The sequence below is a fragment of the Oryctolagus cuniculus genome, chromosome 20, assembly GCF_964237555.1.
Source record: "Oryctolagus cuniculus chromosome 20, mOryCun1.1, whole genome shotgun sequence".
NCBI classification, from domain to species: Eukaryota; Metazoa; Chordata; class Mammalia; order Lagomorpha; family Leporidae; genus Oryctolagus; species Oryctolagus cuniculus.
The window spans coordinates 35956438-35983359 of NC_091451.1; the positions used below are offsets into that span (position 1 = coordinate 35956438).

The window sequence follows — 26922 nt, forward strand, 5'->3', positions numbered from 1 at the left end:
GCGGCCATTGGAGGATGAACCAACGGCAAAGGAAGACCTTTTCTCTCTGTCTGTCTCTCTCACTGTCCACTCTGCCTGTCAAAAAAAAAAAAAAAATTCTTAAAATAAGAAAAAAAACAACCATGTGTGGGGACTGAGAGCTGGAAGAGCATTCAAGATTAATAAAACGGTAAGTCTGACCATGGAAATGCTGAATTTCAGGTGTTGACCAAGCTCATGTTACACAGAGCATCCTGTTTCTTGTGCCCACTAGCCTCCAGCTGCAGGGAACCCAAACTGTCTCCCTATAGCAGGAGTCTGCATTCCCATTCTGTTCATCCTCCCCTCTCAAAGCACTGAAAACAGTCCAAGGACAACCAACTGTCCGGGTCTGCCTGGGACAGAGGGGCTTTCCAGGACACATTCAATACTAGAACCAGGAAAACCCAAGACAAACTGATGAGCTGGTTACCCTAAAAACCCTTCAAATCTGGCAATGTACGTATGCTAATAAGGCTATATTAATACTACCTACACCAAGAAAAAAAACTCTGCTATTTAAAGTTTATTTTGGATCTGAGTTTGTTCATCTGTTCTTCCCACAAGGTAGAAACTCTTCCTTGCAAAGGTAAGAGGGTAACAGAATTAGTCAGCGTGGATCATTCTGTTTACAGAGAGCACTTTACACAGCACTGGCACATACATGCATCCAGCAACCCTCACAAGAACTCTGGGAGACAGATCGGTCTTGCTATCACAGAAGAAAAACACAAGGCTCTGCCCAATGTGTGCTGCTCTACCTCGCACAGCAAGCACCTCCGCTGGCAGAGAACACTGAGATGCTGCGTGTTCCAGAGGCAGGGGTGCCGGCTGCCCTACTGGAGACGCTGCAAAGCTGCAGGTTCCTTTCTTTTGCCACGTCCCTGACCTCAGTGCTCAGTGTGTTGATACACAACAAAATGGAGTGCTAGTTCCTGGCAGAGGAACCTCAAGGTAGAGCCATGGTTAAATTATGGGAAAAGGCAAAAAAGCTAATAATGGATTGCTCAAAACCAGCAAGATTATGTAAGAGTAGCAATAACTTGCATGGCAAAATGGGTGCAAGTGGTACAGACACCGTGCTCCCAGGGGCTGGTATTTGGGTGGTGGTGAAGGTGCCACCAAGGGCACTGGGTGGTCCATACTGGAGTCCCTGGGTTTGAGTCGCTGCTCTGCTCGCAATCCCGGCCTCATGCTCATGTGCACTGGGGGAGGCAGAGGGTGATGGGCGGCCCGTACAGGAGACCAAGGAGTGCCCGGCTCCCGGGTTTGCCTGGCCCAGCACCAGCTGTTGCTGGCACTTGCGGTGTGAAGCTGCAGATGGAAGATCTGTGCCCCTCCTGGTCTCTCAAACAAAAATAAAAAACAAAATCTCTGCTCCTGGATGCAGCATCTACTCTGAAAATCTGCACTGCAGTGAGCACGCCTGTAAGTATTAGCACAGAAAGACACACGCCCCTGTGTGTGCCTGGATTAATCAATCCAGGAATCTTGGATGGGGGTGGGCATGCGGAGAGCCAGGATAAACCAGGGCAGCCAATCACGACGCAGGGGAGGGACGGGCCAGGTTCATCGCCCTGTAGCCATGGCAACGCCCACACCAAGCCGGCCCCACCACGCAGCTTCGGGGATCCACAACCCACTGAATTTCTGCACCTGTGCAGCCCGACGAACGCCAAGCAAGATGTCACCACCTGCCAAACGAAGTCCCCACGGCCTCTTCCGCTTCCCCACCCTGTAACTCATCCAAGGCACATCACCTACAGTTCTTTCACCCATATCCACCGCAGGAAGGGGGAGTCCCGAACACCCACGACCCCGTGTGATAAGGACAGGAGGTTCCCCGGCTTCTCCCGCGGGGGTGGACACAGGCGAGTGAGAACCGGATACACACGCGGCGATAACCCGTGCCTGAAAAGGCAAACAGGCCGATACGATCAAAATAATCCCCGCCACGGCTGTCAGGCGAGCGCTGTTTCGCCCCTGCAGGCCACTGCCTCGGCACCGACAAATCGTGTCCAACACAGCCGATTTACAGTTCGCGGAGGGGAAACAAGCAAACTCAGGGCGCACTAGGGTGCGGGCGCGGACCCGGACGGCGCGCCGCGCGAGCGAGGAGCATGACGTATTCGGGAGAGCTTTCCAGAACGGCTCCCCGGCTCCAGCGAGACGCCCAGGCGGCAAATCTCCTTTCAGCCTGCGGAAATGCAATCAGCTCGCACCCCGCTGCGCACGCCGAGAGGCCGCGACCCCAGCGCGGCCGGGAGGGCGGAACCCCCCTCGGACCCCCGTCCTCGCGGGTGGCGGCCCAAGCGCCGAGCCCTCGCCGCCGCCCACCACATCTCTGCGTCCGGAGGAAAAACAAAACCACACCCCGCTCAGGGAAAAGAGCCCCCCCCCACACACAAAAATTCTGTCGCAGAGCCAAAAACGGCGCCGTGAAAACCAACCCCCCCGGCGCCCGCGGCCGCCCGCGCTGCCACTACTAAAGATGGCAGCCACCGGGCGCTGCCGCTCCCTTCTGAGGGCCGCGGGCCGCCTCGTCAGCCGCGGCCGTTCACGCGGAGCCCTCCACGCCCGCCGCGCCTTGACGCATTGCAGGTGCGGCGCAGCCAATCAGGAGGCTCGACTCTTTCCGGTCAACCACTGCAGAGTCGCTCTGGCCTATCAGAGCGTCCCTGTTAAACTCAATGAGCCGAGACGCCTCAGCAGCGCCAACTAAGCAACGAGCTAAAGAGCGCGTTTGGGGGCGGCGTGTGTGACAGGCCTGCAGTGTGCTCCTCCGCCGGGAGATATAGTGCCCCGGCCCGCGCCGCGCCGCGCCCCGCCCCGCCCCGCCGGGCCTCCTGCGGGTCCGCGGGCCCGAGGCCTTAGGGGGCTTCGCCCCTGGACGGGGGGCGGCCCCTCCGAGGCCAGCGCAACATTCCCGTGCTGGGGGCCATCTGGGAGCCCCCCTCGCACGCTCCCTGGCTCGAGGGGGCGGTGCTCTTTGCCATTTGTCCCGGGCACTGGAGAAATTGGGACACTTGCCCTGATGCCAAGCCCCTGACCCCGTCGGCCAGGGAGCCGACCTTTCCTGCTTTAGGGGCTCAAGGCCCAGCAGCCCGAGAAGGGCGCGTGTCCATTTCCCCTTTGTGGTTTTCTTGTCTCCTGTTAGCTCAGTCGCAGCAGAATGGGGCCCGGGACAGAAGCCCCGCGTGGGAAGCCCCTTGTTACTGCTCTGGTCCTCTGAGCCCTCAGTACCCGGCAGACTCCCCGGACAGCCTGAAGTCACCGCGGTTTGGCCACAGAGCACAGAACAGGCCTGTTTCTCCGTTCCAAGGCTCCCCCCATTTATGGCAGCCACTAGGACGCCAGATTCTGGGCGGCAGCAGGTGGTGGCTCGAGTCCTGGGATCCGTGCCCGCCACGTGGGAGACCTGGATTGAGTTCCAGGCTCCCAGCTTTGTCCCCCCGCCTCCCCCCAAGGCTGTTACAGGAGTGAAGTGGACAGGCGATCTCTGTCTCTCCATGTATTTCTGCCACTCAAAAAATGATTCCAAAAAATTTAGAGGTGGGTGCTTTGCGCACCCACAAAGCAGGTTAAGACACTGCTTGGGATGCCCACAACCCATGTTGGAGAGCTGCGGTTCGTCCAAGTCTTGGCTAGGGTGCCCGTTCCAGCTTCCTGCTAATGCACACCTTGGGAGGCAGCAGATGGTGACTCAAGTCCTTGGATCCCTGCCACGGACCTGGGCGATCTGGATGGAGTTTTGAGTTCCTGGCTTCATCCCTGGCTTTTGAGAGCGTTTGGGGAGTAAATCAGCAGATGGACGTTCCCTCTCTGTGTGTCTCTATTGCTCTGCTTTTCAAGTGAAATAAAATAAATAAATAAACATGGGGGGGGGGATCTCATCTTCTAGAGCTGAGGCTGTAGGCGGAAGATGGGACGAACATTTGGGGAACTTGATTGTATAACTGACGGAAGATTAGGAACAAAGAGAACCGTTTGCTCTGAGCACAGTTTTCAGGCGGTGTCCTATAGAGGAAGTTACAGGGAAGAAATGATACTTGGGTATTGTCAGTGCTATGAGAATCTAAAGCAGAAAATTAAGTCTCATAGATTTCCCGAAACTGCCGTTTCATGTAACTCCAAAGCATCTATGACCAAAAGGTCTTGGATGATCTAATTTTTGTGATTCAGGTCTTCTATATCCTCATCCTGTTTCTTAGGTTGTGTTATTAATGGTCTTTTTTGAAGTTTCAGAACCAGTATTTGGTGACTGCACATGTAAAAAGTTGTTCTTTGATCTATAGCTGTAGTTGCTAGCTGCTGTTTTTGCTGCTTCTTAAACTTTTACTCAAAGTCTTGTTCAAAATGGAGAGATATTTTTCTGTCTGTAGGCAGCTAACAGTCATCCCCAAAGATCTTTGCGAGTGAGCAAATATCTTGGAACTTCCAAATGAGCATCTCTGCATAAAAATAGCAGCCCAGGGCTGGTGTTTGGCCTGGCGGGTGTGACACAGATCCTGACACCCCTGCTTCACTTGGGAGTACCTGAGTTCAACAGCCAACTCCAGCTGCCCACCAAAGCAGAGCCTGGGAGATAGCAGCAAAGACGCAACTACCGGGCTCCCTGGTACTACCTGGGAGCTTCCGGCTCCCAGCCCAGCCCGGCCCGGCCCGGCCCAGCCACACACTTTGTGGGCATTCAGGGAAAGAACCAGAGGATGGGGAACTCCTTCCCTTTCCCTTTCTCTCATAAACAAAGTCCTGCTCCAAATGAACAATATATCGTACTCATTTTGCAATGTATATGGTATGGGAAATATGTACTGTGACTGTATCAAGCGATGATGTGAATCACCATGTAAAAAGAGAGCGGGAGATGACAGTGCCAGACAACTGGGGAATTCTTGGGTGAGTCCCTTTGTTCCTGGAGCCTCAGCGGTCCAGGGTGCAGGCTGGGAGGACTGGGTTAGAGGGTTTCAGATTTCCCTGCGGCTCTGATGCGGATTCTGCTGTGAAGAAGTTGGAGCTTAGCTGGTGCGTGTCTTTGTATTGAGGCTGATCAGTTTTGTTCACAGTGCTTTAGGCTTTTCAGATCCCTTTTACCTTGGTTTTCAAGTTCCTTCAATCTTCATATTCCTGAAGGGGGAATCCCCGTTTCCAAATAAGCTAGCTGTACCACAAAGCCTGTCTAAGGTTCTTCTAATGTGAACAGGTATGCCTAAAACATTTCCCTGGGGCATATTACTGCGGTCCTACTACCTACAAAACCTCCTCGTTTTTGGAGGTCAGAAATTAGTTCACTGAATTGTGAGTTCCTTAAGGTCAGGCCAATATAATTCATTCTTGTACTATTTTTAGTGAACTTCCTTTAACATTTTAGAAACTCAACAAGTTTTTTTTTTTTTTTAAGATGCATTTATTCATTTGAAAATCAGAATTACAGACACAGAGAGGGAGGGACAGAGAGATCTTCCATCTACTGGTTTACTCCCCAAATGGCTGCAATGGCCGGGTCTGGGCCAGGCTGAAGTCAGGAGCCAGGAGCTTTAACCCAGTCTCCCACAAAGGTACAGGGGCCTAAATACTTGGGCCATCTTCTGCTGCTTTCCCAGGCACATTAGCAGGGAGCTGGATCTGAAGTGGAGTAGCCGGGACTCGAACTGGTGCCCTTGTGGGATGCGGGTGCTGCAGGCCGAGGCTTTAACCCGCTGCACCACAGCACCGGCCCCTAGTAGTTTCCTCTTTCAGCGCCGCAATTTCTTCTGCATTTGAGTTGCCTCCATTTTTTATTTTTAAAATAAGGAAATATCATCCTTCTAGGATGTTCATAAGCCTTAAATGTCAGGCCTTACCTCCAAGCTCTCCTTTGTATATATTCTATTACATTTTTTGAAGAATACAAAGATTTAGAAGAACTGTTTTTTTAAAAAAAATGTGTGACTCAGAGAAAATTGCTCACTTTCCCTGTCTATTGTTGCCTTTCTGGTCTTTGAGAAGAGATAATGTCCTCTCCCCAGCTATTGGTCTTTAAAAAAAAAATGGGGGGAGAATAAATGTCAGAATCCGTCAGTCCATTTGGGCAAATACGGCCTCATCCATTCTAAGTATCGTAGACAATTCAACAAAGTAAGAATTCGATATGGATTTTAATTTTAAACTTTTTAAAAAAGATGTAACTTTTTAAAAGTTTGTATATTTGAACATTTTGTATATTTGAAAAGTTTATATATTTGAGAGGCAGAATTATGCAGAGAGAGGGAGAGACAGAGTGAGAGATCTTCCATCAAGTTCACTCTCCAAATGGCCACAATGGCCAGAGCTGGGCCAAGCCAGAAAGAGGAGCTTCTTCTGGGCCTCCCATGTGGAGAGCAGGGGCCCAAGCACTTGGACCACTTTTTGCTGCTTTCTAAGGTGCATTAGCAGGGAGCTGGGTCAGTCTGTCTCTCTCTCTCACTGTCCACTCTGCCTGTCAAAAAAAAAAAAAAAGAAGAAGTGGAGCAACTGGGTCATGAACCAGGTGCCCATATGGGATGCCAACATTGCATGCAGTGGCTTAACTCACTGTGCCACAACGTCAGCCCCTATATAATTCTTTTGAGTCAAGTTCATCATGACTTTGGCTCCACATCTCCAAGAGTCTTCTGACTGCTAGGGGATGTCACACACATTTCTTCATAAAATTCACAGACAAAATATTGAGAATCATGAAATTCCAAGTTCGAGAGAAACCAGGAAACCTCCGAATGGCTCAACTTTTCCATTTTACAGATAAGAAAACTGAGTCCTGAGAAGAGGCTAGTTAGAAACAGAGCGGGTGCTAGGATCATCCTAGACTGGTCTTTCCCTTGATCTTTGAAAGCACTTTAGTCCAACAGCAGTCATAACCAGGGGAGTGGAGGCCTGTTATCGCCGAGAGGGCTCCAAGAGGCTGTGGAAAGTCTTGAGCTGACTTTGCTTTGGACTTTGGCTTTCCACTTCGGGACTGGCAGTGCTGAATGGTTCCCCATGGTGCCCCTTATCTATACAGCTTGCTTAAAATCTTCGACCTTCGTCTAAATTGCTGACACTTCCCTGTTGTTAAGCTTGATCATAATTCTTTACCTCTGTCTTCCTCAGGCAGGAAGTTTTCCCTTTCATTCCTAGAAGAGCTCAGAGAAGCTTGGTTTTTGGGGTGGGTAACTAATGAATGAAGGAACACAATTATAATTCTTTCATCAATTCTAAAGTATTGCATAGGCATTGCAAAGTGTTCCTAAAGACTAATCATGGTTATAGCTTCGTTTCTCAGGATGCAGTATGCAGGCTGGCTTCTGATCATTTGCTTCTTCTAAACATTGTGGTTCAATCAGGTATGCAGGACTAGTTTAAAGCAGTATGCTCTTTCACAGAAAGAAAAACTTGTCCCGTGACTCCAGCAGCACCGTAACACCCTAACTGAGCTGCCTGCCTTCGGAAATGCTCACAGCAAAATGAGTTGAGAAAGGAATGGCTGAGTGTGAGTGGAGCCTATGGAATCACTGTACAGAACACAGGTTGAAATATGTGCTCAAGAAACAAGGTATCTCCTAACACAAGGGTTCTTCCCCCTTTCTTGGGACTCAACAATGGGAAGTGCCTCTATTGGACTCGCTGTGTCAATAGACCATTTACCATATGGTGTCTGCGTTTTGCTCTAAGTCAGGTTTTTTATTTTTTTATTTTATTTTTTAACAGGCAGAGTTAGACAGTAAGAGAGAGACAGAGAGAAAGGTCTTCCTTTTTCCGTTGGTTCACCCCCCCCAAATGGCCGCTATGAGCTGCGCCTTGCGGCCAGCGCACTGAGGCAATCCAAAGCCAGGAGCCAGGTGCTTCCTCCCCGTCTCCCATGCGGGTGCAGGGCCCAAGCACTTGGGCCATCCTCCACTGCCTTCCCGGGCCACAGCAGAGAGCTGGACTGGAAGAGGAGCAACCAAGACAGAATCCGGCGCCCCGACCGGGACTAGAACCCAGGGTGTCGGCGCCGCAGGTGGAGGATTAGCCTAGTGAGCTGTGGCACTGGCCAGTTTTTTTTTTTTCTTTTTTTTTTTTTTTTTAAGATATATTCATTTATTTGAAAGGCAGAGTTATGGGGTTGGGGGAGAGAGATATATTCTATCTGATGGTTTATTTCCCAACTGGCTGCAGTAGCCAGGGCTGGGCCAGGGTGAGGCCAAGAGCCAGGAGCTTATTCAGGGTCTCCCACGTAGGTGCAGGGGCTTAAGCACTTGGGCCATCTTCTGCTGCTTTCCCAGGCACATTAGCGGGGGGACAGATCGGAAGTGGAGCCGGCGGTGTCACAAGTAATGGCTAAACCTGCTGCGCCACAGCGCCGGATCCTCTAATTCAGTTTTGAGGTCATTTCCTAGGTTTCCAACTTTATGAGAAACAGGTGCAGCTCTGCAGCTTTTTGTGGCTGGAGGAGCTGAGCAGTGAAACATGAAACTATAAATCAGTTCTCTGAGTCACAGACACTGATGACTCGGCATTCCGTAGGCGTGGTGGAGGGAGTGAGGCTGCTGCCCGCTTGTTACCCCAGGCACCAGCCTGTTGGGGGCGCCGAGTGGTGCAGACCTGGTGGGATCTTTCTTACTGCTTAGTGGTTAGACTCAGAGACTCCTGACTTTGGTTCTGCATTCATTTCTGACCTACTCTTTGCCATAGTTTGTAGACTGATATTTTAAAAATTACAAGCTACCATGCTTTATATTTGGAGCTATATTGTGTTCAAATGAATTCAATACTTGTTTCCTCTGATGTGACCCTCACATAAAGCCCCTGAGGTATGTTATTATTGTACCCATTTTACAGATGGGATTGTTGAGTCTTCTTGGCAATGTGGTCGAGGGACAACCATTTGACCTAGCAAATGCCATTCTGCAATATTGTCCTCTCCTTGGGAAATAGTCATAATGGTTTTCTTGGCCAAAACAATAAAAATCACAAAGCCTTGAGTAAACTTTCATTGAAATGAGATGAAATTTTGGCCTTCCTGGGGCAAACCCTTTCAGGGATGGCTGATTCAGTCAGGTGTTGGAGCTGGAGCTGCTTTGTTAGCCAACGACTCAGCGTCTCTGCTTAGAAGTAAGAAAACTCACGAAGCAGAGTTTCTCTGTTCAGCTGCAGCTTTCCCCTGGCCACATTCTTTCTGTTACAAGGAGCAGGGAATGGATGTGGTGTAGAGAGGCCAAGGAAGACCGAGCAGCCCTCGTGTACGCTGGCTTGGGGTACAGGTCGGAGTCAAAGCCGGGGCAGTCTGCGTGTTCCTGGGGTGCTGTGGCCCACTTCAAATCCAGGAAGGTTGGAAAGGGCTCTCCCTTTTTCATTTTGGAGAATTCACTTATAACATCCTCTCTATCCATGATTGAACCGAGAGCATGTGATTTGATTAAATTAGCACTACATCAGATTAGTGTTTGGTGAATCAGATACTACACTGAATTCAAGAGTTTGAGAATATTCTGCTACTGTCTAGTTGGGGAGATAAATGGGGAAACAATAGGCAGAAATGGACAGGAGATGTAGGAATTCAGGAGAGAAGTTCATTTGCAGCTGTGAAAATCCCAAGAGTTTGAAAGATATGCTACTTAAACTGGGGATGAAGGACTCATAGGATTTAGACAACTAGTGACAATGAGAACAGGCATTTGGATACTGAGAATGGCATGGAAAAGGCAAAAAGTGGGAGGGCACAATATTCAGAGGACAGAGAGTAAGCGATTTTGTCTAAAGCAAAGGATTCACATTCATAGAATTAGGAAGGATGCAAAGTAGACTGACAAACTGTTGAAGGGTATCGAATGCTGAGCACCATGCGTTATCTCCTGTAGATGCTGGGGAACCACTGAAAATCTTTATATTGTTAAAGATTTTGGGGGCTGGCACTGTGGCATAACAGGTAAAGCTGCTGCCTGCAGTGCCGGCATCTGATATGGATGCCGGTTTGAATCCTGGCTGCTCCACTTCTGATACAGCTCTCTGCTATGGCCTGGGAAAGCAGTTGAAGATGCCCCGAGTCCTTAGGTCCCTGCACCTGAGTGGAAAATCTGGAAGAAGCTCGAGGCTCCTGGCTCCTGGCTTCAGATCAGTGCAGCTCAGGCCGTTGAGGCCATTTGGGAGTGAACCAGCAGATAGAAGACCACCCCACCCCCCCGCCTCTGACTCTCTGTAACTCTGCCTTTTAAATAAATAAACATATCTTTTAGCTGGCGCCATGGCTCACTAGGCTAATCCTCCACCTTGCGGCGCCGGCACACTGGGTTCTAGTCCCAGTCGGGGCGCTGGATTCTGTCCCGGTGGCCCATCTTCCAGGCCAGCTCTCTGCTGTGGCCAGGGAGTGCAGTGGAGGATGGCCCAAGTGCTTGGGCCCTGCACCCCATGGGAGACCAGGATAAGTGCCTGGCTCCTGCCTTCGGATCAGCGCGGTGGGCCGGCCGCAGCAGGCTGGCCGCAGCGGCCATTGGAGGGTGAACCAAGGGCAAAGGAAGACCTTTCTCTCTGTATCTCTCTCTCTCACTGTCCACTCTGCCTGTCAAATAAATAAATAAATAAACACATCTTTAAAAAAATAAAAGTAAAGTAGAAAAGCATTTTTAAAAAGATTTATTTAAGGAGAGAATCACACACACCCACACGCGCGCGCGCGCACACAGCAGGTGGGGGGATCTTCTATCCATTGATTCACTCCTCAAATGTCTGCAACAGCCAAGGCTGGGCCAGGCCAAAGTCAGGAGCCTGGAACCCCACGCAGGTCTCCCATGTGGGTAGCAGAGGCCCAACTACTTCGGCCATCCTCCAGTGCCTTCCTAGGCACACGAGCAGGGAGCTGGATCAGAAATGAAGCAGCCGGGCCTTGAACCAGAGCTCATTTGTTATGCTGGCTCCACAGGCAGTGGCGCCTGTGCCCGCTGCGGCCAAAATGCTGGCCACAGTCCAGTGTCTTAAACCTGGGAATGACATGAAGAAACTAACCTGGTGGCTGCATATTGGGTGGATCAGAAGGGCACAAGAGAATTGGAATAAACAAAGAATCATTGATGTGGTATTAAACGCTTGGATTTCATCGGCATTCCTGATCCAGACAAACATGGATGTTTCGTTCCTTTTGAAAAAATCCCCAGAACGATTTTGTCCAACAGAGCTTTCTGCAATGATGAACATGTTCTATGCTGTCTAGTATGGTTCTCACTAGCCATACGGGCCTCCTGGCTTCTTACGATGTGGCTAGCAAAACTGAGTAACTCAATTTTTAATTTTAAAAAATTTTTATTTAAATAGCCACATGTGGTTAGTGGCTACTCTTATTGGACAATGCAGCTCTGGAAGTCAGGAAAAAGTCTGTTCATTACAACTGGAAACCAAACCACACAGTTGCCATAGTAGATCTTAATTTGATTGGAATTGGTAAGGCTGAGCCGCAACTGGTGAGGTCTAATCCACAATCAGCATCAATTTATCTGATTGATCAATACAGTTCAGTTTTCTGTGCCACTCACAGGCAAACTGTGTCACTCCAAAACCAGCCATTCAGCTCACCGCTGTGGCCACATACCCCTTAACTCAGAAACTGTGAAAAGTCTTGTAAGCTGATACATGCATCTTGTTGCATGGATAAGTCAGACGTGCTCGCTGGTTTGTCTCCTGTTCCAGCACATATGGTAGAAATGAGAAGTTGTCGGTTATCGTTTGGTTGCTGATTAAAGTAATTTTGTGCTAGGATTTTGGATTAATGAGGACAACTTAAGAAATTTCTAATATAGTATGACTTTAGAAGACATTGCTCAGTAGGTCAGCTGCACTTTTTCTTCAAAAACGAACTTGAATTGAGTGTTAACAACTAAAGCACAAAACTATGCTCTTACCCCACTGGGTGTTTTACGTGAATTCACATACTCAGTCCCTATGTCTGTGTAGCCTTTGGGTGCCTTATGGCTTAAGCTCGGATGGTTACAGCACAAAGCTAATGAGATCCAGTCATGAGTCATGAGTCCAGTCCCATTAATGGCCAATTATTTTGCTCTGTTCTGGTTCTGTATCCCTGACCACAGCTCATTGTGTTGCATATTCATGACCTTGGCCACAAGGGTGGCCCAGCCAGAGAGGGAAGAGTGCAAATCCATCACCACAGCTACTAACAAAACAATCAATAGCCCTGTGAATGGAGGGCAAGATGTGTCCTCTACTGCACAAAGTAAAGTATGAAAAAACACTAGCGAGGCACACAGAGCTAGGTGAATGGCACACACTGATGACCACTGCGTGCTGGCACACACAGCATTCTGTGACATACCGCTACATGGTTACCCTGGTTGTACCTCACATGCAACACTACAGAGATACCCTATATGCAACCGTGATCTTGTTTTTCTCATGGTGAGTAGTCATGGCCCAACATTTACTTATCATGTTCTTATGGTAGCATATTTTCCAATTGAAATGTAAGTAAGAATGCTTCCTGTACTCCTTACCCATAAGAACTGTCCATGAAGATAATGAGAACAACCACAAAAGATATTAGCAAAATTCCAAATGGAAAAATAATGAGGCATTTGTTTATTCATAGAGATGATAAAGGTTTTATGATAAGCCGACATGCATTTTAATAAAGTGTACTTCTATGAGGACATACAAACAGCAAGAACCTGTTTTGGTGACTGGGGATGATGAGTGAGGCAGCGAATCCCAGAGCGTGGGCACTGATCAGTGCACTGAGGGACCACGGGCAGAGGAGGGGGTTGGTGTTAGTGGAGAGATAGGAAACAAGTTTTGTTTGTTTTTCCTACAAGATAGCTCAGGATAGGTGCATCAGTTTGAAACTGCAAATTTTTTAAGGAAAATCTTCACTGATAATCTGACCATGAAGATATACTGACTATAGTTGCACGCTCTGAATGCATTTAGGATGGTTATTTACCATCTAATTAACTCATATTCTCTCTCTCTCTCTCTCTCATACACACACACACACACACACAAACGCATTTTCTCAAAAGAATGAAAAGGAGGCCTGCATTGTGGCACAGCGGATTAACCCACCACCTGCAGTGCCTGCAATCCATGTGGGCACTGCTTCAAATCCTGGCTACTCCATTTCCAATCCAGCTCCTTGCTGATTTACCTGGGAAAGCAGCAGAGGATGGCCCAAGTACTTGGGCCCCTGCATCCACATGGAAGATCCAGATGAAGCTCCTGGCTCCTGACTTCGACCTGGCCCAGCCTTGGCTGTTTTGGCCGTTTGGGGAGTAAACCAGTGGATGGAAGATCCTTCTCTTTCTCTGCCTCTCGAATAAATAAAATAAATCTTAAAAAGAATGAAAAGAGATTTCACACGCACTCATATATATACTAATACACATATATTATTAGATTTGCTGTGTTCATGGTGTCTAGATGAATGTAGGGTACAACAAGTGAATATTAATGGAACAGGACTGGGATGGGGAGCTATCAGTCATCTCCTTCACTGACAGTTCAGTCACCTGCTGAATGACTGACAGCAATTCTCTTTACTGCTCTAGGCCTCAGAGGCAAAATGAGCACTATCTGCGCCAGCCAGAACGCACCACAAAGCAAAGGTTTTGCTTTGGGTTTTCCTTGATTTCCTGTTCTTTGTGTGGGAGGTAAAATCATCACTAGATTCTTGTGATATTATTTTAACTTTAAAATAATTTTTTTAAAAAGAAATTATCAGCTTTGCTTTTTAAATTATTTATTTGAGAGAGAAAGAGAACTACCATCCGTTGATTCATTTCCCAAATGTCTGCAACAGCTGCGGCTGGGCCAGGCCAAAGTTAGGAGCCAGGAACTCAATCCGGGTCTCCCATGTGGGTGGCAGGGACCCAGCTACTGAGTCATCACCATTGCCTCCCCGGGTGTGCATGGGCAGGAAGCTGGAATTGGGAACAGGCCTGGGACCTGAACCCAGACACTCCCATATGGGATGTGGGTAGACATGGCAAGCAACATCTTAGCTGCTATGCCAAACGCCTGCCCCTAAAAACCGAAATCTAGGGGCTAGTGCTATGATGCAGTGGGTTAAATCCCTGGCCAGCAGTGTTGGCATTCCATATGGGCAGTGGTTCGAGTCCCGGCCGCTCTGCTGCTGATCCAGCTCTCTACTATGGCCTGGGAAAGCAGTGGAAGATGATCCAAGTCCTCGGGTTCCTGTACCCGCATGGGAGACCCAGAGGGAGCTCCTGACTCCTGGCTTTGGATCAGCTCAGCTCTGGCCTTTGCGGCCATCTTGGGAGTGAACCAGTGGATGGAAGACCTCACTGTCTCTCTGGCTCTACCTCTCTCTCTAACTCTTTCAAATAAATTAAAAAAAAAATTTTAAAAATTCTTATCTCAATCTTTGCTGCTTCCCTCCAATTAAATGGAAAATAAACTATTAAGTTGCAGGAGATGGTTATGGCATAATGCTTATGTGCTTACGCTGTTGGCTGGAGTTTTGGTTCCATCATTAAATGCGGCAAACCACTGAACTGCTTAGTGTCGCAGTGTCCTAAGGGTGACACGGATCCCTGCCTCACAGGACGGGTCAAGGATGAAACAGTGCAGTTGGCACAGGGCTTGGCATGGTCATTGTTCAGTAAATGTTATTTTAAAACCATTGCCATTTTTCCATTTGTCCTGAGCTGGATCAGAAATGGAGCAGCTGGGACTTGAACTGGTGCCCACATGGGATGCCGGCATCGCAGGTGGCGGCTTCACCCACCACACCACAGCACAGCCCTAATCACAATCACTTAAGCTATCACAATAATGTTGTAGCTCATTTCTCTGATGCTAATCTCTTCGTAAATTAGGATGTTAATTCACTTAAAGGAGTCCATTTGATAACGAAGACCCTGTGACCAACTCTGCAGTCAAGAAAATGTGTTATGAAATAGACAAATCTCTAACACAGTACTTTTACAAGTTTCAGATACTGTTTCCCTGATGTATGATCTACTAGGAGGGCTGGTGAGCAAGTGCTAGCTCTGTTTTATGCCGCATCACTGACTCACGGGAAGCCCTGGGGCGAGTCACTTGGCCTTCTTATGTTTCAGTGTGTCAAACTAGCCATAAAACTGGGTAAAGCATGACCTCATTGTAAACCCCCAGACTTGAAAGCTAAGATGTGCTTTGATACCTTAAAGAGCTACCAGAAGAGAGCTCTAGTTTGTAGAATATGAAGACTCGAAAAAATAAATTTTATTAGAACAGTTAAAAATAATTCTGAACCATACAGCTTTTAGCAAGTAAAATAATGAAAAAGTTTCCAAGTACTTTACTTGGGTGAAATAATGTTAAGTGACAGACAAATAATTTATTTTTTAGAGAATGCCTGACTTTCAAAATTATAGAATGTATGGGGCAGGCATTTAGCACGGTGGTTAAGACACCACATGGGACCCCTACATCCCATAGCAGAGCGTATGCGTCCGAGACCTGCTCTACTTCCAATGCCAGCTTCCAGCTAACGCACACGCTGGGAGGCAACAGTGATGGCTCAAGTAGTTGGGTCCATGCTACCCATGAAGGCGACCTGGATTGAGCTCCTGGCTTCCGGCTTCAGCCTGGCCAGGCTCTTGCTATTGCAGGCATTTGGGAGTGAACCAGCAGAAGGAAGATCTTAATCTTTCAAAAAAAATTTTTTTAACAAAATCATAAATTGCAGTAACTTAACCAAAATAATTATAAGGAATGGAAGACTACTAGAAACTAGCCCATCCTTAAAAATTAAACTCGTTTGATTTTCTGAATTTAGAAATGCATATCACGTTTTAAAAATGTATTTAACAACTACATGAAAAATCCAATAGATGGAATACAAATTCCCTTGTAAACAAAGTAGTTTAATGATTCTGGCCATCTAGACTCACAGCTCACTGGATTATGGGGTAGTCCTCGCCTTCCTATTTTCTCGCCATCTATTTCCTCGCTTCCAGTTCTCTCATCAATACGTGCTGTTGATTCGCACTAGGGTTTTCTCTGGTGAGCACAGGGGTATCACCGGGGGTGGCGGCGGGGTAGGACCTTTGACACCTGCCGAGGTGTCCCAGGCTCGCGGCCTGCAGCGCCACAGATGCTGAGCGGCCTGAGCCCAGCCCAGGAGCCGGACACGGCCCGTCCTCTAACAACTTCTTTCTGCGGAGTTTGTCAGGGCCAGAGGCAAACACGGCGAAGCGAAGCCCTCTGCCACGCTCTCTGGAAGGGAACCGATAACCCGCTGCGGTTGCCCGGGCCCTGTAAACAAAGATCAAATTCTGTGGTCTGCCTTGGCAGGAGAACCGGCAGCATGTCGCCCAGGTTTCCAGGAGCCCTGGGCTTCGACTTCACGACTGGAGTGCCCTTCGTCTGGTTTCCAGAAAAATGGCCCCAGCAAACTGATTTTAACGAAGATGATTCTTTTAAAAGCAGTAGCATCGAGACTGCAGGTTAATACTCAAGTCTAGTTCCACAAATCGGCCTGCGGTCCGGCTGTAATCTAGGGGCGTCCTAAGTATTCTTTTTTCGGTCTATGGATTTATGAATAAAAAGATTCGGATCCCTCTCCCACCAGGAAAAGTGTGAAGAATTTAAAGCATGAGTGGTAAGGCCTCACAGTAGCCGCACAGGTACATTCACTTTAGTAAGACCGGAGCCTGGACGAGTGGTATTTTCCAGAGGAAAATGAGGACCAGACGGTAGGGGAGAGATACCCCCGACATCCTCTAAAAATCCGGTGGAAACGTTAAAAAAAAAAAACCCACAATTTGCTAAGCATATGCGCACGACGCAGATTTACCAATCGAGCGTAAATGACCATCTTCCTCAGCTATTTCTCAAAAACCTGAAAAGCGAAACGCCGACCAATTTCTCCCACGAGGACCGGCGCCAATGCCCCCCGACAGACCCCTCTCCGCTCGGCAGCTGAGGGTGTGCGGACCCTTCCTCTGCCCCCACCCCCCGCAGCCGCCCGCACCGCAGCCAGCCCCCGGACCTCCCCGAACTGGAAGCGGACCCTGAGGAGCCCAGACAGAGGGGCGACCCTCGGGGACGCTGGCCATGCTGAGGTGGGAGGGGTCGCACAGGAAGGGTGGGGCAGGGGCCGCGGGGCGCACGGCTTCCGACTCCCGGAGCCGCCACCTCCTCCAGGTCCGGCCGTGTGAGGGGCTCGGGGTGGTCCTGCCGCGGAGGCGAGTCCCCTCAGGACCCCGCGCCCCCGCCCCCCGCCGCCTTCCCGGGCCCGGGCGCGGGCTGGGCCCGCCGCGGAGCGCGCGCAGGGGGCGGCGGGAGGCCGGGCGGGCCTGGGGGCGGGGCCGGCGCGCGAGGCCCGGCCGCCGCAGCGCCGCCGTGCGCCAGGCGGGCCCCGCCGCGGCGGAGGGATACGGCGTGCCTTATATATATACGGCGGGGCGCCGGCTCGCGCTCCGGCAGTGGCGCTGGGAGGCTCGTGGACGCGGCGCCGTTACTCGCAGTCGGGCGGCGGCGCAGGCGGCGGCGGCGGCACAGCGCGGAGCGCACTCGGCTCCTCAGCGGCGGCGGCGGCGGCAGCAGCAGCGGGAGGCCCCCTCGCCGTCACAGCCCCTGCGCGGGTGCAGCCAGCCTCGCTCCCTCCGATCGCGCTCCCTTCGCCCGCGCCATGGTAAGGTCGGCGGTGGCACCCGGCCGGCGTAGCGGCTGCCCGAGGTCTCCCCGCATGTTCAGTTTTGGTCTTTTGCCCCCTTGGTTGGGTCCCTCCCCCCACACCTCCTTTCCGGGCGTTACGCAGCAGCTGCGGTGAGGAGACGATGCGTTTCGCGTTTGCGTCTTGGCGTCCTCCGCCGGGGGTCCTCATTAAACGGGTCCCCACCCCCCCCCTTGAACTTGGCGGGGAGCTGCGTGCGGGCCGTGGCTGCGGGCACCGCTGCCTCGGGGCCTTCCGCATCCCCCCCGCAGCCCCGCACCCACTGCACCCAGCGCGCCGCACCCGGGCTGCCTGCAGCACTGCGCCCGGGCCCCGGGGGCGGGGGAGCCGGGCGGGGCCGGACGCCGGACGCCCCCCGGTGCTGCCCCTCCCGCCCCGCCCCGGGCGCGAGGGCGGCGGCGGAGAATGAATGGGCCGGGGCGCGCGGGGCGGGGGGCGTCCTCCTCCGGCGGCGGTGCCCTGCGTCCTGCCGGGGGGCGTCCTCCCCTGGCGGTGCCCTGCGTCCTGCCGGGGCGCGCGGCGCGGGCGTGGGCTGGGAAGGAAGGAGCCGGGGAAGGGTGGGGTGGGGGCAGGAAGGCGCGGGGCGAGGGGCGGAAGCCGCAGGCCGGCCCCTTGCGCCCGGGCGGGGCCTGCGGGGCAGCTGGCGCTCGTGCGGCCCCCTGCGCGGGGCAGCCGCGGCCCGGGCGTGCGGGGCCCCTTCCCGCGGGAGGCGCGGGGCGCGCGCGCTAATTGGGGCGGGCGGGGGAGGCGGGAGCTGGCGCGCGGCTCGGTTTCCAGGAGAGACGCAAAGTTTCTGCTGCGGGAGGCGGCGGGGGCGGGCGGGCCGGGGAGCAGACGCGGGTGGGAGGTGCGGGGCGGGGAGCGGGGTCTGCACGTCTGCGCGGCCCCTGCACGGCCACAGGCGGCCGTGCGCCCCGCGGGGCGTGTGTTGCAGGGCGCCCTGGGTCCCTGGGCGGGCAGCGTTGTCCGGCGTGGCAGGCCGGGTTCCGGACGCGTCCACCCCGAGGCCGGCGAGGTGACAGGGTGCTGCGAGCTAGGCGGTGCCCTGACGTTACATAAACCAGCGCGCCGTCTACATGCGATCTGAAAGGAGATTCAGGCTTGAGAGATCGGGGAAAGAGGAAGACCTGCTTGCAATTCGCAAAAAAATAAAATAAACCAGCCGCCCCCCGCACGCCGCCCCACCCCCGAGCGGGTATCCGGGAGCCGGGAAAGTTTGCGTTTGCGAGGATAAACCCAACGCCTCAGCCGTGTTCAGGGCTGACTTGGTAACTGGCTTCGCGAGGCATCCTGTATTAAAATATGTATGTCCATGCAGACGCGCTGGCTGTGCTCTGCCGCGGACCCGCAGGCCCGGGTTCTGTTGGAGCAGAGATTCGCGGCCCCGCGCGTGGCGGGTGCGCTCGGGAGCGGCTCTCCTGCCTTCTTCGGGCGGGGATGCCGGCCGTGCGCACTGCGGCCGGGCGCTCGAGCGCTTCCCCGTGCACCTGATTCGCACGGTGCCGCTGAGGTGGTTCCAGTCTTTTTCTGGCTTCTGAGTCGCGGGGTAATTTGTGCAAGGGCATTAGCCGTTGCGAGCAGTAGGCTTTTAACAAATAGCTGCGTGTTTAAACGATTGGAAAGCATGCATTACGTGGACATGAAGTCGGTGGGGTAGCCCATTTCTGCGTTGTTGGTTTTTTCCCCCCATTTAATTATTTCTCATAAAATGGGGTAGAAAAGCCTTTTAATCCAACCCAATGCCATTACGTAACAACCTTCCAGTTTGGAGGTTTCCGAAGGCCCGGAGCACTGCGCAGGGTACTCCAGCAGCTGGACAGGGTCCCGCGCCAGCCGGCAGCAGTGGCCGCAGTGGCCGTGCGCTGGGCTGGGCTGGGCTGGGCTGGGTCCCCCTTGGATGGCAGCTGGTGGCGCGGTAGGTGGCGCTCGTCCTTCTCGGGGCCCGCTGTGCACTGCCGCCGGCCGCCGCTAGAGGCGCCCTTTTCACGTTGTGCGCTGATCCTCGTCCCCAGGGAAGCCCGGAGTGTGCGCTAGGCGTTGGACCCAGTGGAGAGCAGATGTTGTCACTTTCCATCCTTGTTGTCGAAGCGGCACAGAGCGCTTCCTTTAATGGCTGTCATTGCTGAGAGCATTGATGGTCTCAAACCAGGGATTTCAACACAATATTAAAACTCCTGGGAAGGTGGTACCGATTGCTTCTGGCTGTCATGGATTTAATGATAACCTTTTCTTTCTCTAGGCTGATCAACTGACCGAAGAACAGATTGCTGGTGAGTTGGCGTCTCTGGGGAGTCCCCAGGAAAGCCAGAACAGGGCACCGGCTCAGTTCTGGGGAGTCCTGTCCCCTCCCATCGACATCTGAGCCGTTTTTTAAGAATTGATTTAAATGGAAACGGCAGGAACATTTCGGTCAGCATTACTCTTTGATAGTAGAGTGGAGCTAAAGTGAGGGAAATGGAATGGGGATGTTCCTGCCTACCCCACTCGGGAGTCGTCGCGTGTGTCACGACACGCAGAGCTTTTCCTGTAATGAGATCGCCCTGAGCCTGCAGCTCTCAGACGTGCACAGCTCTGAGGCCACTCGACAGCTTTTGGGGCTTGCTGTCCCGAGACAAGAGGGAGCATCCCTGGAATTACTGGAGGGGAGTTGCATCCGTTCAGGTTTTAGCTCTTTAATCTTCCCGGAGGACTTGTCGTGAGGTGGGGGTGCTTCTGGGATGCAGTGGAGGTGGTGTGGAGAGCGCAAGCTGGCTGTGTGGGAAACGCACCACGTTTCCAGGAACCTTGTCGTGGTGCTGTGAAACCAGGGTTCTTGGGGCTACAGAAATTTAACAGGAAACATGCCAGCGGGTCTTCTCGTGGCGGATTGGAAGCCCATTCAAGCTTAGTGTTGAAAAACCTGAGGGTCTTGTAGCTTCATGGACATGGTTTCCAGGAGCAGCCGTTGCCTTACTTGGCGTGGCTGACAGGACCCTGTGGTGTCTGCTTCAGTATGTGGTTGCTGGTCACTTGCATAACCTGCTTGGTCTCCTCTGGGAAGCCCCCGGGGGCGTGTGCGTGGTGGCTGGCTGGGTAAAGACACTCGCTCTAAAGGGCCAACGTTTCTTTCCAGAATTCAAGGAGGCTTTCTCCTTATTCGATAAAGATGGTGATGGCACCATCACAACGAAGGAACTTGGAACTGTCATGCGGTCACTGGGTCAGAACCCGACAGAGGCGGAGCTGCAGGACATGATCAACGAAGTGGACGCTGACGGTAATGAGCGCCAGAGCCATGTCATTCGAGTTCAGACGCGTCCCAGGGTTGCCTTTCAGGTCTCGTGGAGCAGACGGGCGAAGATGCTTTCTGCCATTGAGATTGAAACAGGAGATTGTGGGCCTGCCTCTCGCCCTGCTCACCGTCCGGAACGTTTCCTGGATCGGGTCCCTGTATTGTTCTTTGCCGACTTGCCGTGACCCACCGCTCAGCCCTTTCATCACCTGGCCCATGAGTGCGCTGAGTTCCCTGTGGGGGAAGTAGAAGTAAAGAGCCCAACACAGCCTGCTTTTTAGAAGCTCCTTGTCTCTAAGGAGAAGCCCCAGGGGCGGGGCAGTGGGTGACAAGCCCTTGCAGCCGTTAATAGAGCTGAGCGCAGCGGACGCCGTGGGTGTTGGCTGAAGGCGGTCGCGCAAGGCTTGGCACCTGGCAACTGTCTATAGAGCCTGGGTCTACAGAACCCGAGACCAGGGGAAGCTGTGTGGGCCGCCGAGCCAGAAGGAGCTGCAGTCCTCTCACTCCCGGCTGTAAACAGTGTCCGGGTGTCCGCACCCCAAAACACATTTTTGTAACTGAAACATGCCTTAATACACTCTGTTGCTTTATAAAGCGTACACATTTCCTTTCAAATGAGCTAAGAGGCAGCAGTTTGGATCTAGCCCCTCTACCTCCTAGATGACTGACGTGACTGGAGCCAGTTTTAAAAACATGGCGCTGTAAAGTGAACACAGCATCCTGCTGGCCTGGTCCCAAATGCTTGGAAGCCGGGCCCCTGATGCAGCCCCTTGACAAAGCTCTCGGCCCATTCGTGTTACTTCTGAAGATGGTTTTCATTCTTAATGGAGCTTTGGAAAAAAAGTTGTCCATAGTACTCTGAGTTTTGACTCCCAAGAGGATGAGCGCTGTTTGGGATGGGAACGTGGGGTACCTCCTGGGAAGTTGGGCTTGGGCGGCCTGTGCAGGGGCCAGGGGGCCGGGCTGCAGGTTCTGTGTTTGCCCTTTTCTGCACGGTTGAGAGGACGCTTGAAGTGGTTTGTTTGGTCTTGTACAAACACCAGCAATGCTGTAAAATTTGGGGCACTCAAAAAACTTAGAAAGCTCTCTGAATTATTTGGTTTTAAAGCCACTAGTGGAAATGAGTTAACTTCAGGCTTTTTTTTTTTTCTTTCTAATTTTATGTCCACTTAATTCATGTTCATCTGGAGACTTGGGGGTGTTTGTGTTTGAGTTGCTGTTTGGGACACTGGTCATAACGGATTCCTACGTGCCCACGGCTAAGCTGACTTCACTCGTCGGGAAGTGCCTGAGTGGGGGGTGGGGTGCAGAGAAAGTGATCCAGTGACTTGAACGTGGTATGGCTGAGAAAGTGTCTCCTAGAAGTCTATGGCTCCTGGCAGAGCAGAGAAGACGCTTCCCCCCTCATAGCCCTTAACCATGAGGTGCTTTCCTAGTGGGAGTGAAGTCCCAGCCGGGGAGTGGAGGCGGTCAGTCCGCAGCCGGCTCTGAGCTGCACAGCCCCCTCCGCTGGTCGTGAAGTGGAGCTGTGTGTGACTTTGCGGCTTTCAGTGTTCTCCCGGGCGCTGCTGCGGGCTTTGAATCCCGTGGCTTTGCCCTGTGGAGTACTTGAGCATTTCAGACCTGCGGACGGTGGATGCTAATGAGATAGTTTGTGCTAGCCCGTGCTTAGCCGTTCCCTCCGGAGCAGCGCCCATGGAGTGCTTATCTTACATGAGCTTTCTGTTCTTTGATTTGAGGTAATGGCACCATTGACTTCCCAGAATTTCTGACTATGATGGCTAGGAAAATGAAGGACACAGATAGTGAAGAGGAGATCCGCGAAGCATTCCGAGTCTTTGACAAGGTAACCCTGCCCGGCGCGGCGCGGGCCCCTGAGAGTGGTGCTTGGGCTCTCGCTCTGCACAGTCTCTGGTCTCACCGTCAGCCGTCCTCACTTGGTGGTGACTGTCCAGCCAGGGGAGGTGCAGTAGTGCACGGGAGGTTTGGTTGCTAACCTTTGGCTTCTGTTGGCTGGTGAGCACTCCCTGTGTCTTCTGCGGTAGCCAACTGCGTGTCTGCAGCAGGTAGAGGGTGGGAGCTGGAAGTGGCAGAGTCGTGGCCGTGAGCAGAGTTGGCAGGCCCTTGACGGCGCCTAATTAAAGTCAGGGACCTCCCCCCCCCCCCCCCCCCCGGCACTATCAGCCACACCAGTAACCGGCGCTGCATGTTCACAGGATGGAAACGGCTATATCAGTGCGGCGGAACTGCGCCACGTCATGACAAACTTGGGGGAAAAGCTCACAGATGAAGAAGTAGATGAAATGATCAGAGAAGCAGATATCGACGGAGACGGACAAGTCAACTACGAAGGTAAGGCGTCCGTCGGTGTCCCTGGTGCCCGGGCGCGGCCAGCAGGACCCGAGGCGCGAGAGCCGCTCTGCTCGCCGCGCCGGTGTCGCCGCACACAGGACAAACGCTGCACTCCATGAAGCTGCTTTCCTGAAGATAACCACAAGTTATGATTATTTGTCTTTTCAGAATTCGTACAGATGATGACCGCAAAATGAAGACCTGCTTTCAACTCCTTTTCCCCCTCTAGAAGAATCAAATTGAATCTTTTACTTACCTCTTGCAAAAAAAAAAAAAAAAAGAAAAAAGTTCATTTATTCATTCTGTTTCTATATAGCAAAACTGAATGTCAAAAATACCTTCTGTCCACACACACACACACAATCTGCATGTATTGGTTGGTGGTCCTGTCCCTAACGATCAAGCTACACATCCGTTTTACACTATACATACTTGTACTACCTTAACGATAAGGAAGCACTTAGTGGACTCCTTCAGGTTCCATTGCTGATGATCCTAACACGCGTGTGGGCTGGCCAGTCCGTCATGCATGCGGCCTGATGACAGTACAGTCAGGCGTTTGTATCAAAACCAAAAAATGAAAGAAAAAAAACCAACAAATTCAAAACTCACCCAGATGGGTTCTCGTTCGATTTGTTAGGATAAATAGCTGGTTTCCTGAAAACAAATGCGTTTAAAATTGGTTTACGTCAGGACGCCGTGCATTGAGACGGTTGAGGGGTGAGCTGTTGAGATGTAGGCCCACTACAGGATGGTCCTCCTGTCCCTCTGTGCTCCGGCCCACGGTGACAGCCACGCAGCCTCGTGGCACGCCCGCCTGCGCTGGCTTAGCGTCTGCCGGGCTGTTACCATTCACGCAAATTTTTAATGAGAAACTTTTCCCAAGGGAGCATCTCTGGACTCTCTGTTTTAAAAACCTGCAGCATGACTTGGAGCCGGCAGAGTAGGCTGTGGCTGTGGACTCCAGCACAACCATCAACGTGGCTGTTCAAGAAACTACGATTACGTCCATTCCAAGTTGTAAATGCTAGTCCTTTTTTTTTTTTCCAATAAAAAGACCATTAACTTAAAGTGGTGTTAAATGCTTTGTAAAGCTGAGGTTGAATGGGGACGAGGCCAGCCTCTATCTGAGCTCCGCCCCCAGCCTGCCTTGGGTTTCCTCCCCTCTCTCCCAGGATCCTGGCGCTGACCTCTGAGCCCAAGACCTTGCCTATAAAACAGCAGACAGCAGTCGCTCCCTGCACGCACTATCGCCATGGGAGAGGGGGAGAAGCAAGCCACAGGCCTGTTGAGCTGGAGCTCGCCCCGCAGGGCAGCCGCCTTCCTTCCAGCACGCGTTTCGGGGCTCTCGGGCATCCTGCCGAGTACCTGTTTTACGTAACTCCCCGAGACCATCTGCAGGAGACATGATTTAGTGTGTGTGTAATTGAATCCTCTAATCCTCTGCTGTGTGTGATGGAAGCAGTAGTCAACTTCTAGGCCAGTCTAAATGCCTAAAAGACACCACCGGTCACCTCTGATTGCTGGCTTCTGATGTGTGGTAATACTCAGCCTCTTTTTAAACCTTTTTCTTAAAAGTTGACCGCTTTGTGTCCCCCCCCCCCCCAAAAAAAAAAAAAAAAGGAAAACTAGAACTAATGCTAGCCTCTGGCGTGAGAGTCACTGCAGCCCAGGGTGAATTTGTCTAATTATAAACCTGCAACCCAAAGCAGGCATGCTGGTCCTCCTTGCGGTGGGATTGGCCTGTTGAAAAAGCCCCCTTAAGAAACTGCTCGCTGTTGAGGTGGAAGCTGGGTGTGCTTTTTCTTTTTCAGGTGTTAACTGGTTGTATCTCAGCCAGGACTTGCGGGTTGTGCGTTGGTATGTGTGGGTGGCTTTAATTTGCTGGGGGCCGGGCTGCCATTGTGGCAGTGAGCAGCTCTCGGTGGCCAAATGGGTGTGTTCTGGAGACGGGGCTGGTTCTGGAGACCCTGGCTGCTCCTCCCTCTCCTACTCCCTGTCCTCCGGCATTTTGCAGCTTGTCAGATCCTCTGCCGGAGGAACAGGTCCGAGCGGTGGAGAGGACCCGTTACCCAAGTGCCCGTGCTGTAGCGCTGGGCCATGGTGGTGGGCAGAGGAGAAGTTGATGCCCAGGGCTAGGCGGGCTTCTGCAGCTTCCCTGACTGGGCACGGAGCACCCAGGAACACCCTGGCGTTTCTCCTGGAGAACTGGGGAGTACTGCGGGCTTCTGGCTTGAGTGAGGGTGGGGGTCACATGGCTGCTTGTCCTTTCAAAGGAGTGTAGTGGGTGATGTGACTGGTTTTTCAGCACTCAGCCTTCTAACCTCTTGCCGAGTCTTTCTAGAAGCTGGGTGAACTCCATTTTATGGGTCCACAGCCTGTCTTAAGACTTAAGCCTTTGAAAGAGGGTTGTTGTGGGGACTGAAAGCCCTACTCCCGTGCCCCAGGAGTGCCGAGTTCCAGCGTGGAGCAGGAGTGAGGCAGCGTCCGGTGCGGCGCTGTGCCCTTCGAGGGGACAGCCAGCCCCGCAGGGTCAGGCATTGGCGGCCTGCGTGGGTCTGGGCCCTCAAGGAGATAGCTGGGTGTCGTGGCAGGACTGCGAAGCTGGTTCGCACCTCGCTGTGAACTCCTGCCCGGACTTCCAACCACTCTATACATATATACATATATTTATATATAGAAAGCGCCTAGTTTTAACTGGCATCCTGCTTTAGCCTGAGACTTGCCGTAAGAAACTGCTGAGTACTTGGCAAACCCTCTGCTAGTTTTGCTCTCCATCTGTCTGGGGTAGGCGTTAAGGCAAGCGGATCTCAACTCTTCAGATGGGCTTTTGATGAAGCACTGTTGCCAGGGCAGGCTTTTTCTGATTTTTTGACAAATTTTTGCACACTTTAAATTGGTGTCTTTCGGCAACTTGAAACACATTGGAAATGAGCTATTGTACATATTTTTATATTCTCTTTATAAATGCATGTGTGACTGTACTTGTAACAATATCGTGATGAACAGCTGTCCAGTAGGCCTAGCGCTGCTGTCACATCAGAGGAATAGCATATGATGAGCCCTTCCGCTTCTTCCGGAACAAAGAATGTAAATTTGGTCAAGTCTACTCTTCCTTCAATTATTTTACACATTTGAATTATTTATTGTGTATCCTCAATCCATTTATCCTTCTGGGCAGTGACTAGGTTCCCACTAACGTGTCTTAAACCTACCCTTTGGCTGGCAGTGAACTATCTTCTCTTCCAACCCCTTGGAGCTGTCCCGTAGGAGACAGAAGTCCTTTGCTGTCTGTACCCCCTGGAGTAAGCAGGCGGCATTGGCCGAGTGTGTGTGCTTTCTGCAAATCTGTGGCAATGTTCATTAAACACTTCTGTAGCAAAGATGGTGGTGGTTCTTTTGTGACTGAAGTTGCTGTGCAGCGTGGCGATTTGGAAAAGGGATGCACTTGAACGTGTCTGTAAATCTCGCGGTAAACTGTCTGGAGATTTAACCACCTCTCTGCTGGGGGACCAACTCTATGGAAATTGTAAATAAGTTTTATTTATAAACCTGGCACTGTATTCAATAAACATTTCTGCAGCCTTTCATCTCTACACTGCGAACCGTGTAGGTTTTTAGC

At 51.8% G+C, this 26922-nt stretch overlaps 2 protein-coding genes across 4 annotated transcripts in view; one reads left to right on the top strand and one right to left on the bottom strand.

Moving 5' to 3' along the window:
• NRDE2 (NRDE-2, necessary for RNA interference, domain containing) overlaps positions 1-2197 on the bottom strand; it is an 83826-nt gene extending 81629 nt beyond the window's left edge. For all 3 annotated transcript variants that reach the window (XM_070065525.1, XM_070065528.1, XM_070065526.1), the window contains exon 1: positions 1675-2197. The gene's annotated coding sequence lies outside the window, so the exon portion shown is untranslated. The remainder of the gene's footprint in view (positions 1-1674) is intronic.
• A 15218-nt stretch (positions 2198-17415) lies between these two features.
• On the top strand, positions 17416-26896 carry CALM1 (calmodulin 1). The gene is made up of 6 exons (XM_051826152.2): positions 17416-17635; positions 19917-19947; positions 20790-20933; positions 22688-22794; positions 23165-23300; positions 23469-26896. The coding sequence occupies exons 1-6, from the start codon at positions 17633-17635 to the stop codon at positions 23495-23497; spliced, it is 450 nt and encodes a 149-aa protein (XP_051682112.2). The 5' UTR covers positions 17416-17632; the 3' UTR covers positions 23498-26896.
• Positions 26897-26922: the final 26 nt, after the last annotated feature.

Excerpts from the sequence above, each read along its gene's own strand:
- CALM1 (XM_051826152.2), top strand. Across the intron at positions 22,795-23,164 it reads CATTCCGAGTCTTTGACAAG|GATGGAAACGGCTATATCAG; the intron begins GTAACCCTGCCC and ends GCATGTTCACAG. Across the intron at positions 23,301-23,468 it reads CGGACAAGTCAACTACGAAG|AATTCGTACAGATGATGACC; the intron begins GTAAGGCGTCCG and ends TTGTCTTTTCAG.